This window comes from Oncorhynchus mykiss, chromosome 11, assembly GCF_013265735.2.
Source record: "Oncorhynchus mykiss isolate Arlee chromosome 11, USDA_OmykA_1.1, whole genome shotgun sequence".
In the NCBI taxonomy this organism is placed as follows: Eukaryota; Metazoa; Chordata; class Actinopteri; order Salmoniformes; family Salmonidae; genus Oncorhynchus; species Oncorhynchus mykiss.
This window is the reverse complement of record NC_048575.1, coordinates 8,088,815-8,106,764: the sequence shown is the minus strand read 5'-3', so window position 1 is coordinate 8,106,764 and position 17,950 is coordinate 8,088,815. Positions and strand designations below refer to the sequence as shown.

The following is a 17,950-nucleotide window of genomic DNA, read 5'->3' as shown; positions in this document are numbered from 1 at the left end:
AAGTGATCAATAAGGGGCTGTTTGAAAGGGGCTCATATAAACATTATATATTTTACAGGTCTTATGTCTGAAATGGGTAAAAAACACTACACAACCTGACGTTAGTGTGTGTCAAGCCAAGTCTGCCTCTAAAGGGTGGGGCAGTTCAGTGCTTCCTTATTTGGAGAGGGGGGCTGGTCACATGGGGCCCACGGTAACCAAGCGATAGGGGAGAAAACTGAGAACCTTGAACCGACGGCAGAGCACAAGCACACAGGGACAGAGAGCGAGAGAGGGAAGGAGGTACAGGGAAGGAAAGCAGACAACAGAACACGGAGAGAAACCGAACAGAACAAGGAGCGAGGGAGAGATAAGTGAGGGACTGGCAGAACACTGATAAGCACATGGTGTGAAAATGCCTACAAACTTCACAGTGGTTCCTGTGAAGGATGTCAGGAAGTCCCGGGAAGAGGAGGAGGAGGAGGAGGAGGAGGATGAAGATGTGATTGACAACAATGTCTTCAGAGAGGAAGACGCGGCTGCCCACTTCCCAGGTGAGTGGCAGAAAGTCTGGGGCTTTCATTCTCCACACAACTTACTCCCTCTGCCCTGCGAAGAAGATGAGGACATGACTTGTGGGCTGGAGTAGCTGTTGCTAAGTTGTGACTGAGCATGGCTCTGTCATTTTGTTTTGTCATTAGGTGACTCTGTCGTTTTGGGTTTTGCTGTGTTTTGTCAGATCAGGTGTGTGGTGTATTGTCAGATCAGGTGTGTGGTGAAGGGATGTGGGGGTGTATTGTCAGATTAGGTGTATTGTCAGATCAGGTGTATTGTCAGATCAGGTGTGTGGTGAAGGGATGTGGGGGTGTATTGTCAGATTAGGTGTATTGTCAGATCAGGTGTTTGGTCACGACGGAGGTGGTTGGTGATGGAAAGGTCAAAGCAACTCACTTCCTTGACCCTAACAAAGATGATGGCCAGGGCTTTATAGGGCTGCATTTGCTTTGGCTATACATTTTGTGTTAAGCAGCTCTTTCTTCTAGTTTTGTTTTTGTTTCTCAGGTAATACAGATGGGAGACAGTAGACAGGGTCATGTTAGAGAAGTGTTTTCACATACTCCGAGGCTTTTTGGTTTGTTTTGTCCCGACTCGCACGCATGCCCCCTCCTCTCTTCCTCCTACTCTCTTTTTCTCTTTTTTTGTTGCAGTTTTGCTAAAACACTTCCTGATCTCATTGCTCCCTTCACTCAGTCTCTCCACAGTCACTGTCAGAAATAATTAGCCTTAGCATCCAGAGACATAATGATACATCTTCTCTAATTGAGAAGCCAGTGTCTTTCTGTTCCGTTAGCATGCTGCTACACACTACAATACAGTTTACCACTGCAAATCATCATCATCATCAATTCTCCCGTGAACCAGAGCCAATTCTGAATAACAAGCCCTAACATGGGAATGTCATTAACCGAGTCTTCCCACAAGTCTGTGCTAACAGACTCCACACAGCCCCCATTGTTGTGCCAAACCGTTGCTGTTATTTTTGTTTTTCCACTGTTTTACAAGGCGAGGGACAAACAGGTTCCACAGCGGCGCGCAATTATGGCTGCCCACTGTGTGAGATTTGACAGACTGGGAAGAAGAGTGGTGGCTGGTTATATCAGCTCTCTGGCAGGGGTCTATCTGTGTGGCGCAGAGGGTCGGTCGGGTAGGGTTTAAAACCCATGCATTGACTTTGTTTACTTGGAGACTGCCAGAAAGAAAGGGAGAGTCGGATAGCGGTCAATGTTATTGGCTTTCTGTTGGTTCTCTGTGGGGAGAGTTGAGATTCCACCTCCTCAGAGTGATCTGTAATCGGTCTGGTTCCTGCTTTGTAGTACCTGTATAATACTGAATCACTCCCCATAATAACAATTACTAGACTTTGGTTAGAAGAAAAACAGGGACATTTGAGACAATCATGACCTCTGGTGCAGCGGTCTAAGGCACTACATCTCAGTGCTAGAGGTGTCACTACAGACACCCTGGTTCGAATCCAGGCTGTATCACAACCGGCTGTGATTGTGCACCTCCCTATGGGACTCCCAATTGGCCCAGCGTCGTCTGGGTTTGGCCGGTGTAGGCCGTCATTGTAAATAAGAATTTGTTCTTAAGTGACTTGCCTAATTAAATAAAGGTTAAATAAAAAAAAAGTTGTTTAGGTGTCTATTGTCTTTACCCCAATACCTTTTTGTGCTCAACGACCCAGCAGATATTGGAGGGAAGGCGAGCAACTCCTCATGTTTGTCTGTCACTGTCTCTGTCGGTCTGTGTCTGCAGATAATTTGTCATCGGCCTTCCCTCTGTCTTTAGGAGTATTTAAACCTGAACTGGAACGAAACAAAACCTGAGATCTGTGTCAAATTATTCCTGAGCGTAAAAACACCCCATAGAATAACAGGGTAGGAGTAAACCATTTCAGATGTATGCACTGAAGCATCTCACTCAAAGGTTTACAAAGCTAAAGTCATCGTGCTTTTAGCATATTGCACTAGCCAGCCAAACTAAACAGCCGGTCTAGTTTCATTCAACCTTTGCTTGGAAAAGACTTAGCTCTTTCTATAAACAGGTAACTTTTTGAAAATAATAAATGGTTGACATTTCGAAAACTGATTTTTAGACAAAACTGTCCTTCCGTGTCCTGTGGTTTAGTACACAACTTTAATTAAATCTGAATTTAGTGCTCTCTGAATGAAAAGCAGAGCTTTTCCTTCATCTTCGTCCAACTGGAATTCACATTGACCAAAAGTAATCTGTGCCGATGGCCTGTTTGCTCAGTGGACTTGGAAAAACAATGCAGTTGGATGAATGTAACGTTAGGTTGCAACTGGTTGATTTAAAAAAAATTTTTTTACCATGCATGTGTATGACCTTTGACATGAATAGGCTATAATGGACACAGTTGAAAATGTTGTAACAGACAAACGATACATAAAGCTAAGTCAAGTTGTTCAGTTTGCTGCTGTGTGTCTCTGCAGGCCAGGTGGTCACTGTACTGGGGACGTGGCATGTGTTTCCTGTTTTTTTTCCTCTCCATGCCCGGTATTGTTTCAAACCAGGCTGTGTTGCTGTGGTGGTGGTGGTGGCGGCGTTAACTCTACCAGCCCTCGTGCTTTTCTAGTTGCGCAGTGATCCTTAGCGGGTAATAAGCAGATGGCATCAAATAGCGCTCTAGATCATACTCTAGATCATACTCTAGATCATACTCTAGATCATACTCTAGATCATACTCTAGATCATATTCCAACCCGTTTCCTCTAACTCTCATACGTACACCGTGTGTCAAAAGTCCTGTGTAGTAAACCATGTGCCTGAAGTCCTGTGTAGTACACCATGTGCCTGAAGTCCTGTGTAGTACACCATGTGTCTGAAGTCCTGTGTAGTACACCATGTGTCTAAAGTCCTGTGTAGTAAACCATGTGTCTGAAGTCCTGTGTAGTAAACCATGTGCCTGAAGTCCTGTGTAGTAAACCATGTGCCTGAAGTCCTGTGTAGTAAACCATGTGCCTGAAGTCATGTGTAGTACACAGTGTATTTTCACTACTAGCACACTCAAGAAAATTATAGACTGTGAGCAGGCTGTACAATCTAGTGGTTACTATTTGAAACCTGCAGAACCTGTCCAGGAATTATTATTATTATTATTTGTTTACCTGACTGTTATCTTTTGATACTACCAGACGAATTCAGAAGGAATCATAAGATTCCGCTCCATTTATGGATTATTCTAGTTGTAAACCTGGAAAATCTTAACAATACAGTAGTTATCTTATGTACGTACAGTAGATCTTATGTACGTTACCATTATATCGACTGATTAAAAGAATGCCTTCACCAGCATATTGCAACAACTCATGTGAAGGAAGCAGAACATGGATGTAGGAACTACGATCACTTCTGCCTCATACTGACCCTGACCTCCCTGAGTTCAGCATGATTCCTCCATGCTCCCGTGCCCTGCGGTGTTGCTCAACGCTTAGTTGTTTTTACTGAACTGTGTACTGAGGTCAGCTTGCTTCGACAGCAGGTCCTAGGTGTATCCTGAAGCAGGTTCCGTTGCAGTACAGCCCAACTCCACAGACAGTGTGGACCAACTGTGTCTCCAAGTCATGCCACGCCCACTGGGAGTCATGGAGCACGACGTGTTTTCTAAACACGCACATCTCTGGAATTCCGAAGACGGTTCAGCTGAGTTGTTCCTCTGAGCGCCTGTCCTGGACTGAGGATTGTGTAATCTGTGTTCATTGGGAATGTTTACAGTTGGAGGGAGTCACATGTCAAAAGAGGAGCATGGCCTCTTTCACTCCTTTGCCTCAGGGGAAGCGCTTGCTCTGCACAGGAAGCCGGTTGTGTGAGCTGGTTGTGAATGAAGAGTATCTCTGGGAATCTATGTTCTCTGAGTAATGGCAGCCCACCCTCAAGCCTTCGCCCACACACCAGCAGCACTCGTGTTTTCACACTCATTTAACTGACAGGCTCTGTATCACTGGTGTGTTTGTAAAAAGCCTAGTTGGTCAAATAAAATCGGGTAAACGGATTGGTTGAGAGCCTGGGACGAGTCGGAGCTACATTGACCTCCAATCACACGTCCTGTTTCCAAGCCCTATGAACCCTCCCCACACAGCCCCTCTCCTGGGTGCTTGACCCTCAATGTGGCACCACTGATAAGCACCCTGCGTGTTTCCCCCTCACACATGCACAGTACTGCGTAACACAAGATGGTTTCCATGCTATTTCCTCAGGCAACGGCTCAGTACCAACCTGCCCTGAGGAGAAAATATTCAACAATAGCCTTCGTTTCATTGACAGAGCATCTATATTTGATAACACTTGAACCCTCTGTCATAAGGCCTACATAGAACCGTTATATCATAACGCCTACTACATACAGCCTACATAGAATTATTATGTCATAAGGCCCACATATAGCCTACGTAGAAGTGTTATTATAAGGCCTACATAGAAGTGTTGTTATAAGGCCTACATAGAACTGTTGTTATAAGGCCTACATAGAACTGTTGTTATAAGGCCTACATAGAACTGTTGTTATAAGGCCTACATAGAACCAATAATATGATAATTAGGCCCCTCATGGAATCTAGGCATTACAGCAGAATTCAACAATATAAAAACATGCCTTCGTAGCGAATCAACTAAATGTAACAAAGTATTTATTTGCCAATGTTTGTCATAAGACATGAACAGAATGCATCAGTAATTTGTATTACCTGTGTACTAAGCTATGGGATTGTTTTAAGATGGATAATTTAGCTATTTTATAAAGAAATGTAGGACCCCTTTTTTAGGTATAAAAAAAAAAACATCTATAAAATATTGAATTTGGCCTTTACTACTATAGACCATAGAAACACATTGAATAAAACATTCATAATTGGCAAAAAGACAGTCAAAAAATGTATTGTAAGGAATACGGTTTTGAAGTGTCTGTCCTACAGTGCTTCATTCTTTAAAAGTAACTTCCTCACCATTTTAGATAAGCATGCTCCGTTCAAAAAATGCAGAACTAAGAACAGATGCAGCCCTTGGTTCACCCCAGACCTGACTGCCCTCGACCAGCACAAAAACATCCTGTGGCGGACTGCAATAGCATCGAATAGTCCCCGTGATATGCAACTGTTCAGGGAAGTCCGGAACCAATACACGCAGTCAGTCAGGAAAGCTAAGGCCAGCTTCTTCAGGCAGAAGTTTGCATCCTGTAGCTCCAACTCCAAAAAGTTCTGGGACACTGAAGTCAATGGAGAACAAGAGCACCTCCTCCCAGCTGCCCACTGCACTGAGGCTAGGTAACACGGTCACCACCGATAAATCCATGATTATCGAAAACTTCAATAAGCATTTCTCAACGGCTGGCCATGCCTTCCGCCTGGCTACTTCAACCTCGGCCAACAGCCCCACCCCCCCCGCTGCTCCTCGCCCAAGCCTCTCCAGGTTCTCCTTTACCCAAATCCAGATAGCAGATGTTCTGAAAGAGCTGCAAAACCTGGACCCGTACAAATCAGCTGGGCTTGACAATCTGGACCCTCTATTTCTGAAACTATCCGCCACCATTGTCGCAACCCCTATTACCAGCCTGTTCAACCTCTCTTTCATATCGTCTGAGATCCCCAAGGATTGGAAAGCTGCCGCACTCATCCCCCTCTTCAAAGGGGGAGACACCCTGGACCCAAACTGTTACAGACCTATATCCATCCTGCCCTGCCTATCTAAGGTCTTCGAAAGCCAAGTCAACAAACAGGTCACTGACCATCTCGAATCCCACTGTACCTTCTCCGCTGTGCAATCTGGTTTCCGAGCCGGTCACGGGTGCACCTCAGCCACACTCAAGGTACTAAACGATATCATAACCGCCATCGATAAAAGACAGTACTGTGCAGCCGTCTTCATCGACCTTGCCAAGGCTTTCGACTCTGTCAATCACCATATTCTTATCGGCAGACTCAGTAGCCTCGGTTTTTCGGATGACTGCCTTGCCTGGTTTACCAATTACTTTGCAGACAGAGTTCAGTGTGTCAAATCGGAGGGCATGCTGTCTGGTCCTCTGGCAGTATCTATGGGGGTGCCACAGGGTTCAATTCTCGGGCCGACTCTTTTCTCTGTATACATCAATGATGTTGCTCTTGCTGCGGGCGATTCCCTGATCCACCTCTACGCAGACGACACCATTCTATATACTTTCGGCCCGTCATTGGACACTGTGCTATCTAACCTCCAAACAAGCTTCAATGCCATACAACACTCCTTCCGTGGCCTCCGACTGCTCTTAAACGCTAGTAAAACCAAATGCATGCTTTTCAACCGATCGCTGCCTGCACCCGCATGCCCGCCTAGCATCACCACCCTGGATGGTTCCGACCTAGAATATGTGGACATCTATAAGTACCTAGGTGTCTGGCTAGACTGCAAACTCTCCTTCCAGACTCATATCAAACATCTCCAATCGAAAATCAAATCAAGAGTCGGCTTTCTATTCCGCAACAAAGCCTCCTTCACTCACGCCGCCAAGCTTACCCTAGTAAAACTGACTATCCTACCGATCCTCGACTTCGGCGATGTCATCTACAAAATGGCTTCCAACACTCTACTCAGCAAACTGGATGCAGTCTATCACAGTGCCATCCGTTTTGTCACTAAAGCACCTTATACCACCCACCACTGCGACTTGTATGCTCTAGTCGGCTGGTCCTCGCTACATATTCGTCGCCAGACCCACTGGCTCCAGGTCATCTACAAGTCCATGCTAGGTAAAGCTCCGCCTTATCTCAGCTCACTGGTCACGATGGCAACACCCATCCGTAGCACGCGCCCCAGCAGGTGTATCTCACTGATCATCCCTAAAGCCAACACCTCATTTGGCCGCCTTTCGTTCCAGTACTCTGCTGCCTGTGACTGGAACGAATTGCAAAAATCGCTGAAGTTGGAGACTTTTATCTCCCTCACCAACTTCAAACATCAGCTATCTGAGCAGCTAACCGATCGCTGCAGCTGTACATAGTCTATTGGTAAATAATGACAATTACAACAATACTGAATGAACACTTATTTTAACTTGATATAATACATCAATAAAATCAAGTAAATAATGAAACATGCTCAATTTGGTTTAAATAATGCAAAAACAAAGTGTTGGAGAAGAAAGTAAAAGTGCAATATGTGCCATGTAAGAAAGCTAACGTTTCATTTCCTTGCTCAGAACATGAGAACATATGAAAGCTGGTGGTTACTTTTAACATGAGTCTTCAATATTCCCAGGTAAGAAGTTTTAGGTTGTAGTTATTATAGGACTTATAGGACCATTTGTATTTCATTAACCTTTGACTATTGGATGTTCTTTATAGTGAAAATCTGTCATTCTGCCCCTGAACAAGGCAGTTAACCCACTGTTCCTAGGCCGTCATTGAAAATAAGAATGTGTTCTTAACCGACTTGCCTAGTTAAATAAAGAATAAATAAAGGTGTAAAAAATAAATCAATAAAAAATCGGCGCCCAATAATACCAATTTCCAATTGTTATGAATTACTTGAAATCGGCCCTAATTAATCGGCCATTCCGATTAATCGGTCGACCTCTAGTTCTTGGCCACAGGCACTATGGTGGTCTGCTGAAAACATGTTGGTTTTACAGACTCGGACAGGGAGAGGTTGAAAATATCAGTGAAGACACCTTGCTAGTAGGTCAGCGCATGCTCGCAGTACATGTCCTGGTTATCCATCTGTCCCTGCGGCCTTATGAATGTTGACCTGTCTAAAGGTCTTACTCACATCGGCTGCGTAGGGCTTGATCACACAGTCTTCGGTACAGCTGGTGCTCTCATGCATGTTTCAGTGTTATTTGCCTCGAAACGAGCATAAAGTAGTTTAGTTCATCTGGTAGGCTTGTGTCACTGGGCAGCTCTCGGCTGTGCTTCCCTTTGTAGTCTGTAGTGGTTTGCAAGCCCTGCCACATCCGACTAGCGTCAGAGCCGGTGTAGTACGACTCTATCTTAGTCCTGTATTGACGCTTTGCCTGTTTGATGGTTCGTCCGAGGGTATAGTGGGATTTCTTATAAGCTTCCGGGTTAGAGTCCCGCTCCTTGTTAGTGGTAGCTCTAGCCTTTAGCTCAGTGCGGATGCTGCCTGTAATCCATGGCTTCTGGTTGGGATATATACATACGGTCACTGTGGGGACAATGTTATCGATGCACTTATTGATCAAGCCAATGACAGATGTGGTGTACTCCTCAGTACCATTTGGAGGAATCCCTGAACATATTCCAGTCTGTGATAGCAAAACAGTCCTGTAGCTTATCATCTGCTTCATCTGACCACTTTTTTATTGATCTAGTCACTGGTGGTTCCTGCTTTAATTTTTGCTTGTAAGCAGGAATCAGGAGGATGGAAGTATGGTCAGATTTGTCAAATGGAGGGCAAGGGAGAGCTTTGTATGTATCTCCGTGTGTGGAGTATAGGTGGTTCAGAGTTATTTTCCCTCTGGTTGCACATTTAATATGCTGATTAGAAATTTGGTAAAGCTGATTTAAGTTTCCCTGCATTAAAGACCCCGGCTACTAGGAGCGCCGCCTCTGGGTGAGTGGTTTCTTGTTTGCTTATGGCGGAATACAGCTCATTCAGTGCGATCTTAGTGCCAACCTCTGACTGTGGTGGTATGTAAACAGCTACGAAGAATACAGATGAGAACTCTCTCTGTAGGTAGTGTGGTCTACAGCTTATCATGAGAAACTCAACCTCAGGCGAGCAATGGCTCGAGACTTCCTTAGATATTGTGCACCAGCTGTTATTTACAAAAATACATAGTCTGCCTCCCCTTGTCTTACCAGACGCCGCTGTTCTATCCTGCCGGTACATCGTATAACCAGCCAGCTGTATGTTGATATTGTTGTCGTTCAGCCACAACTCCATGAAGCATAAGATGTTACAGTTTTTAATGTCCAGTTGGTAGTTTAATCTTCCCCGTAACTCTGCGATTTTATTGTACAAAGATTGCATGTTTTCTAGCAGAATTGATTGATCGCCTCCGACTTCTCAGCAGGCAGCCCGCTCTCCGGCCTCTCTTTCTCCGCCTCCTCTTCATGCAGATCACTGTGGTCGGGGCCTGTTCCCGAGGGAACCGTTTATCCTCCGCCTCGGGCTTGTCAGAGTCGTGAAAGAAGAAAAATAGGATTCTGCTAGTCCGTGGTGAGAAATCATAGTCCTGATGTCTAGAAGTTATTTTCGGTCATAAGAGACATTATGTACAAAATGAGTAAAAAAAAAAAAAGTTAATAACAAGGCAGATAAACAAACAAAAAAACACAATCGGTTGAGGGCACGTAAAACATCTGCCTTCTGCTCCAGCTCCATCTTAGTACCAGCAAAAACCATGAGATTGAAGGAGTTGTCCTTAGAGTTCCCAGACAGGATTGTGTCGAGGCACAGATCTGGGGAAAGGGTACAAAAAAAACATTTCTGCAGCGTTGAAGGTCCCCAAGAACACAGTGCCCTCCATCATTATTAAATGGAAGATGTTTGGAATCACCAAGACTCTTCCTAGAGCTGGCCGTCCAGCCAAACTGAACATCTGGGGAGAAGGGCCTTGGTCAGGGAGGTGACCCCCAACCCCGGAGATAGTGTGGCCGCAGGGATAATTTCTTACTTATTTTTACTCTTTTTACTCTGAGCTACATTATTGTTGTTCATGATGAATTATGTAATAATTCAGTGGTTTAAATCAACAAATTGTCATTGAATCTATTTTTAATTTAATGTTTTATTATTTGTTCAAAATTGTTCCAATAGAGATTATATAGGGGTCCATTTTAATAATATACCTGTTGATCAAGCTGGTACAATCTGCTTTCTTGGTGTTTTGGATTGATGCATTATCATGGAAACCACACTTAAAAGACAATAACCTCTACGATCACCAAAAATATGGGGATACTTGGCAAAATGAGAGATCTCCTAAATAGATGTAAGGGATTTCCTCCTCTTCTTCCGAAGAGGAAAGGCGAGAAGGATCGGAGGACCAATATGCGGCGTGGTAAGTGTCCATGGTTCTTTTAGTAAGAAATACTACACATGAACAACTGAATACAAAAAACAAACGTGGAACGAACGAAACCCAAAACAGTACCGTGTGGTGAACAACACAGACACGGAAACAAACACCCACAAACAAACAGTGAAACCCAGGCTACCTAAGTATGATTCTCAATCAGAGACAACTAATGACACTTGCCTCTGATTGAAAACCATACTAGGCCGAAACATACAAATCCCCAAATCATAGAAAAACAAACATAGACTGCCTACCCCAACTCACGCCCTGACCATACTAAATAAATACAAAACAAAGGAAATAAAGGTCAGAACTTGACAACAGAAGTATTATTACACAATGGTCGTCCCATTCATCAGTTGCTTTAATATTATATAGGCCAGGACACACCAAACCAAACTACTATCAATCTGTAGAAACGATCTGTAAGAATTATATAATCTGCTGGTATTAGAGACCAGCACCACTTTAAAAAAATAATTGAATAATTACTTATCAAATGAATTGTTTACTGCTCTTTTAAATCACTTATTACCCTCTTTCTTCAAAAACTATTTCATCGCCACATATGAATTCCATAACTACTCAAAAAGAAACGGACAACAACTACGTCAACCAAATTTAAGAACAACCAATTCTGAATTACCTACACAGGCCCTATGATCTCACTCCTGCCTGACTTTGCCAAGATATTCACATCATTGTTAAAAACCAAAATGAAGTACCACCTACTGTCCATCAGTTCTACATCCCCAGTAGCTTGACTTTCTGCTTAGATTTATTATCTCTTTTGTGTCTAGTTTTTATTCTATATGTTTGTCCACACTGCTTGAACTTATTATAAAATTCATTCATTTGCCCAAGTTAATCATAAGAAATAGTCAAAATGCCTCAGTGATTCGTGTTTTTTTCTGCAACTTTTTGAAAACCAACACGGGAATGCCCCCATCTATGTGCTTGGCGGTGCGCTCGTATGTCTATACTTTGTAGCCATGATGCTAATGATAACCTTCTCAATTAAATGTTAACTACTATTAGCCATCAATCCAGACCAAACAACGGTCTCTGGCTGGTGCTCACTTCAATTAAAAGATAACGACACACAAAAATATACATTTCTTCGATTTTTTTTTTCTTTTTCTCCAGACCTCAAAAGTGGTCTCCTGATGTGGTTTAAGCATTGCTGTGGACTTTGAACATCTCATGTTGTTGTTTTTCTATTTTAAAAAGTGTGTATGGCTTTAATTGCATTTTTTTTAAATAACATTGACTGTACAGACCACACACACTGCTATTATTCTCACCACTTAGTTAGATTGACATTATTGACGTTCTTCTGTAGTTAATTCTCACTAGATAGTGTTGAGTTGGGAAACAAGACAACTTGGAAGTGTTGTAAGGTGTTAGGTAGTAGTTTTGACATCCTTTAGGCCCACTAATATGTTCTACTGAATGTGGATAATGCTTCCAAATGAAGAGTAAACAGTATCCAAGTCTTGTTGCCTTAGTTTACCCAGTTCATATACTGCATGACCAAATGTATGTGGACACCTGCTCGTCGAACGTCTCATTCCAAAATCATGGGCATTAAGATGGGAGTTTGTCCGCCCTTTGCTGCTGCAACAGCCTCCACTCTTCTGGGAAGGTTTTCCACTAGATGTTGGAACATTGCTGCGGGGATTTGCTTTCATTCAGCCATGAGCATTAGTGAGGTCGGGCACTGATGTTGGGCGATTAGGCCTGGCTCACAGTCGGCGTTCCAATTCATCACGAAAGTGTTCGATGAGGTTAAGGTCAGTGCTCTGTACAGGCCAGTCAAGTTCTTCCACACCAATCTCACAAACCATTTCTGTATGGACCTCGCGTTGTGCACGGGGGCATTGTCATGTTGAAACAGGAAAGGGTCTTCCCCTAACTTGCCATAAAGTTGGAAGCACAGAATCGTGTATAATGTAATTGTATGCTGTAGCGTTAAGATTTCTATTCACTGGAGCTAAGGGGCCCTTACCATGGAAAACAGCCCCAGACCATTATTCCTCCTCCACCAAACTTCACAGTTGGCACTATGATTGGGACAGGTAGCGTTCTCATGGCATCAGCCAAACCCAGATTCATCCATCGAATTGTAAGATGGTGACGCGTGATTCATCACTCCTGAGAACGCGTTTCCACCGATTCCAATGGCCGTGAACTTTACACCACTCCAGCCAACGCTTGGCATTGTGCATGGCGATCTTAGGCTTGTGTGCGGCTGCTCGGTCATGGAAACCCATTTTACAGACGAACAGGTGTTGACGTTGCTTCCAGAGGCAGTTTGGAACTCGGTAGTGCGTGTTGCCACCGAGGACAGGTGATTTTTACGCTCTACGTGTTTTAGCCCTTGCCGATCCTGTTCTGTGAGCTTGTGTGGCCTACCACTTCCCGTCTGAGCCGTTGTTGCTCGTAGACCTTTCCACTTCACAATAACAGCACTTACAGTTGACCGGGGGGCAGCTCTAGCAGGGAAACATTTGACGAACTGACTTGTATGATGGTGCCACTTTGAAAATCACTGAGCTCTTCAGTACGGGCCATTCTGCTGCCATTGTTTGTCTATGGAGATCGCATGGCTGTGTGCTCTATTCTATACACCTGTCAGCAACGGCTGTGGCTGAAATAGCTGAATCCGCTAATTTGAAGGCGTGTCCACATACTTTTGTATATGTTGTGTATCTCTTAGAGAAGAGCATCCATTGGAGTGTCCACTGGTACATTGGCTGATTCACTCCGTCCATTGCGTCAGTTATTAAAGTGGTCAGCCTGCAGCTTGTTTTTCTACATTTATTGTTTGGCTGCTAAACATAACCATGGGTTCTGGCATTTTATAAATGGGCAACTGGAAAACACCTGGTTCCTACTTGAGCTGTTCAATTCCCTGTTCAAAGCTTTGGCAACTGCGGTTAGGAAGTGGACTTTGTTCTTATTGAGTGGGCAACTGTGGCCAAAAAGTATTGTTTTCTGACAGATGGTGCGATCATACTTTTCCTCGCAAAGGAGGATCTCTAATTAAAAAGTGTGTGTTTTGTGAAAAACGTTACTTGTTAACATCTCCAACCTATCTAACAGTGACACCCTCTGGAGAAGCCTGGACTTTCTTCTTCAGTCAATTGCTCTTATTACAAGATGTACTGTAGCGATGTGTCAATTCCTCCCTTAACACTCTGAGTTCATGTCAAATCTATAAATAAGCTATTGAGAAAAAAAATGTGATTTTTATCATGTGATGACTGTGATTGTTTTGGTATGTTTAAGGAACCTAAATTCCCACAAATGCAACATTTCACAACCGTTTTACTTTTTTTTTTTTTTCCTTCACATTTTCAGTCATTGCTTACTAAGTGCTTGGTTATGGCATACATTTTTTTACCGGAGGAGGCGAACAGTAACCAGTGTTACTGTTACTAATCGGTAGCCTATAATACAATACTTTATGACAATATTACGAGCAGCCAAACAGTCAACAGACATTCCATATTATTTTTGTCCATGCAACTCGCGTGGACTCATTAGGCCTATGTGCGATACCCATTGAATGAAAGGTTTTAGTGACTGTGGGAAGTCTGTTTAGGAACATCACGTTATAACAATAGACTGCTTATTGTTTTTCATTCATCATTCATCTGTTGGACCTCATTTCCAAAAAATTTGAATGCAACGTGTGTAGACAAATATATATTTTCATGTTGAAGCCAATAAAAATTAGATTGGCTACATGTTTGTTAAAACTAGGCCTATTGTAGGATTACCATATAATAGTTTTATTAAACATCTTCAATGGCTAGGACAAACATCCATGCCTCCTGCTGAAAAGCTCTTAGGTCTACGTGTGCACACATTGCCTTATGTTTATGGAAGGAGATATGAGATTTATGAATCCGTGCTTCTGATCCAATACTATTTCAAAATGTTGTTTTAAAAAAAAAAAACGTTTTTAATTTGATTAAACAACCAAACTTGTTAGAAATATTCACCGTCCATGAGTTTAGAATGTGTGTTTCTGTTGAGATTGTGCATGGCTCGAATGCAATGCAATTTCATCTGCTATTTCTGGAGAAGGGCAACTATGATCTGTAAAATGGTTCCATGATGTTTATAAAATATTACTTTTGGAACCATAGAGAGTATAACCATAGAGATCATATTCAATTAATACGAGTGTAATGGAGAGTGGACAGTCACCCTTTCTTGTTATATTGGGTCTTTGTCCAGCTCCTGTGCAAAGTTTGGATGTGCGTAAAACCCGCCGTAGTCTAAATTGACTGTAATTGTATTTAGACATTGCATTTTTTATTTTGTTTGTTTAGCCTATTTAAAACAAGTTGTTTCATTTTTATTCAGAATTTATTTGAATTATACAGTGTCTTTTTAGGCCTTATCAATAGCCTAGTGAATGTAATCTTGCTTATTGACTATGTTTGGCATGTCCATGTCCTGACTGTAATTTACAGTCGGTCTAGTCCCTATATCAGTGGTGAATGCTATAGCCTATGTTTACCAACGTATTTCAATGTTGAAGCAATGCAACTAGAACAATGGGACTGGAAACATGTTCAACACATAGTTTAGCAAATATGGGGCAGGCTATTTAACCAACTAGGCTTTAACGGACTAAGATTCGAATTGGAGTTGATGACAACGCAATACATAAAAGACCATAAATACACAGCTTGAAGCAACCACATATTTTAGCAATGGAGCACATTCTGATTGGCCAGTGGAGCGTTGACACACCTTCAACCTGTTTATTCATCAAAACCCAGCCCTTCCGCGCCACTGCCAGCTACTGCGCCCACAAATCTGGATGTGAAAATAGCATAAATATTTCTGACACACCTGACCCTTTAGCACTACCGCCAGCCCTTAGATTTAGCGTTGCGTTAGGTTTGTTAAAATAGAGCCTTAAAGGTCAGTTGAGGTTGCAGCCATTCCTTTATGTCTTATGTTTTCCTAGTCAGCCATGACGTAAAAGAATGTTGGTAAAGTTGGACCATTTTATTGATTTTTTAAAAACTTTTTATTCCTGTGAATGTGTGTGAGATATGTAAGTACAGTGTGTGACGAACCATAACATCTCTTGTGACATTAATAAAACAGTATTTTTAATTTAACAAATGAAAATAAAATCCTGCAATGTTCTGTACGATGTGTTCTTCTCTAAGAGGAAACTATAGCAACAGTGTGGGCCAGAGTTACCTACAGTGAAAGCTTGTAGCGTCATACCCGAAAAGTCTCGAGGCTGTAATCGCTACCAAAGGGGCTTCAACAAAGTACTGAGTAAAGGGTCTGAATACTTATCTAAATGTCATATTTCAGCTTTTTTATAACTTTGTAAACATTGTAATTATGTGGTATTGTGTGTAGGTTAATGAGGAAAAACAAATATTGAGTCCATTCTAGAATAAGACTGTAAATGTGGAAAAGGTGAAGGGGTCTGAATTATTTCCAAATGCACCGTATGTGAGCAGAGAAGAGAGGACCATTAGGCCAAACAAACCAATAGACATTCTCCTCTTTGCCAGAATTGGGGCTGATCAGAAGAGGAGTTCTTTCTATTCTACCTGACTTGTGGTGATTGGTACTGTCTGTTGAAAGTGTTCTGGTTAAATGAAAATCTCTCTCTGACAGAGAGGTACGAAAACAGACAGACTAATAAAACCGCCTTGAGACAACTCCTACTGCCTAGGATCCATTCAGGTGCATCACCATGTTAACATTACGAACAAGAGTTGTGGGATGATGCAGTAGCCTATGTAGCTACTTTATAGTAGAAGCTGCTGTTTCTCTCACTCACCTTACTCACCTCACTCACCTCACTCACTCAACCTCCCCCATCCACCCTGTTACCTAATGGACAACGGTGATGTTTACCTGAAGGTCTTAAAAGCTTATGGCTACACGGACTACAACAAACCTGATTGAGCCTCAGTGAGCCTAGCTCCCATCCCCTCTAGTCACTGTAGATCTGACTGAGCCTCAGTGAGCCTAGCTCCCATCCCCTCTAGTCACCGTAGATCTGACTGAGCCTCAGTGAGCCTAGCTCCCATCCCCTCTAGTCACCGTAGATCTGACTGAGCCTCAGTGAGCCTAGCTCCCATCCCCTCTAGTCACCGTAGATCTGACTGAGCCTCAGTGAGCCTAGCTCCCATCCCCTCTAGTCACCGTAGATCTGACTGAGCCTCAGTGAGCCTAGCTCCCATCCCCTCTAGTCACCGTAGATCTGACTGAGCCTCAGTGAGCCTAGCTCCCATCCCCTCTAGTCACTGTAGATCTGACTGAGCCTCAGTGAGCCTAGCTCCCATCCCCTCTAGTCACCGTAGATCTGACTGAGCCTCAGTGAGCCTAGCTCCCATCCCCTCTAGTCACCGTAGATCTGACTGAGCCTCAGTGAGCCTAGCTCCCATCCCCTCTAGTCACCGTAGATCTGACTGAGCCTCAGTGAGCCTAGCTCCCATCCCCTCTAGTCACCGTAGATCTGACTGAGCCTCAGTGAGCCTAGCTCCCATCCCCTCTAGTCACCGTAGATCTGACTGAGCCTCAGTGAGCCTAGCTCCCATCCCCTCTAGTCACCGTAGATCTGACTGAGCCTCAGTGAGCCTAGCTCCCATCCCCTCTAGTCACTGTAGATCTGACTGAGCCTCAGTGAGCCTAGCTCCCATCCCCTCTAGTCACCGTAGATCTGACTGAGCCTCAGTGAGCCTAGCTCCCATCCCCTCTAGTCACCGTAGATCTGACTGAGCCTCAGTGAGCCTAGCTCCCATCCCCTCTAGTCACCGTAGATCTGACTGAGCCTCAGTGAGCCTAGCTCCCATCCCCTCTAGTCACCGTAGATCTGACTGAGCCTCAGTGAGCCTAGCTCCCATCCCCTCTAGTCACCGTAGATCTGACTGAGCCTCAGTGAGCCTAGCTCCCATCCCCTCTAGTCACTGTAGATCTGACTGAGCCTCAGTGAGCCTAGCTCCCATCCCCTCTAGTCACCGTAGATCTGACTGAGCCTCAGTGAGCCTAGCTCCCATCCCCTCTAGTCACCGTAGATCTGACTGAGCCTCAGTGAGCCTAGCTCCCATCCCCTCTAGTCACCGTAGATCTGACTGAGCCTCAGTGAGCCTAGCTCCCATCCCCTCTAGTCACCGTAGATCTGACTGAGCCTCAGTGAGCCTAGCTCCCATCCCCTCTAGTCACCGTAGATCTGACTGAGCCTCAGTGAGCCTAGCTCCCATCCCCTCTAGTCACTGTAGATCTGACTGAGCCTCAGTGAGCCTAGCTCCCATCCCCTCTAGTCACCGTAGATCTGACTGAGCCTCAGTGAGCCTAGCTCCCATCCCCTCTAGTCACCGTAGATCT

At 43.8% G+C, this 17,950-nt stretch overlaps 1 protein-coding gene across 5 annotated transcripts in view; it reads left to right on the top strand.

Moving 5' to 3' along the window:
• LOC110535210 (solute carrier family 12 member 7) overlaps window positions 1–17,950 on the top strand; it is a 111,355-nt gene that overhangs the window by 16,565 nt on the left and 76,840 nt on the right. For 4 of the 5 annotated variants that reach the window (XM_036934760.1, XM_036934759.1, XM_036934758.1 and 1 more), the window contains exon 2: window positions 414–533. The exons of the other annotated variant lie outside the window; for it this stretch is intronic. In XM_036934760.1, the coding sequence (XP_036790655.1) occupies window positions 414–533 (120 nt within the window). The remainder of the gene's footprint in view (window positions 1–413; window positions 534–17,950) is intronic. 5 annotated transcript variants of the gene reach the window in all.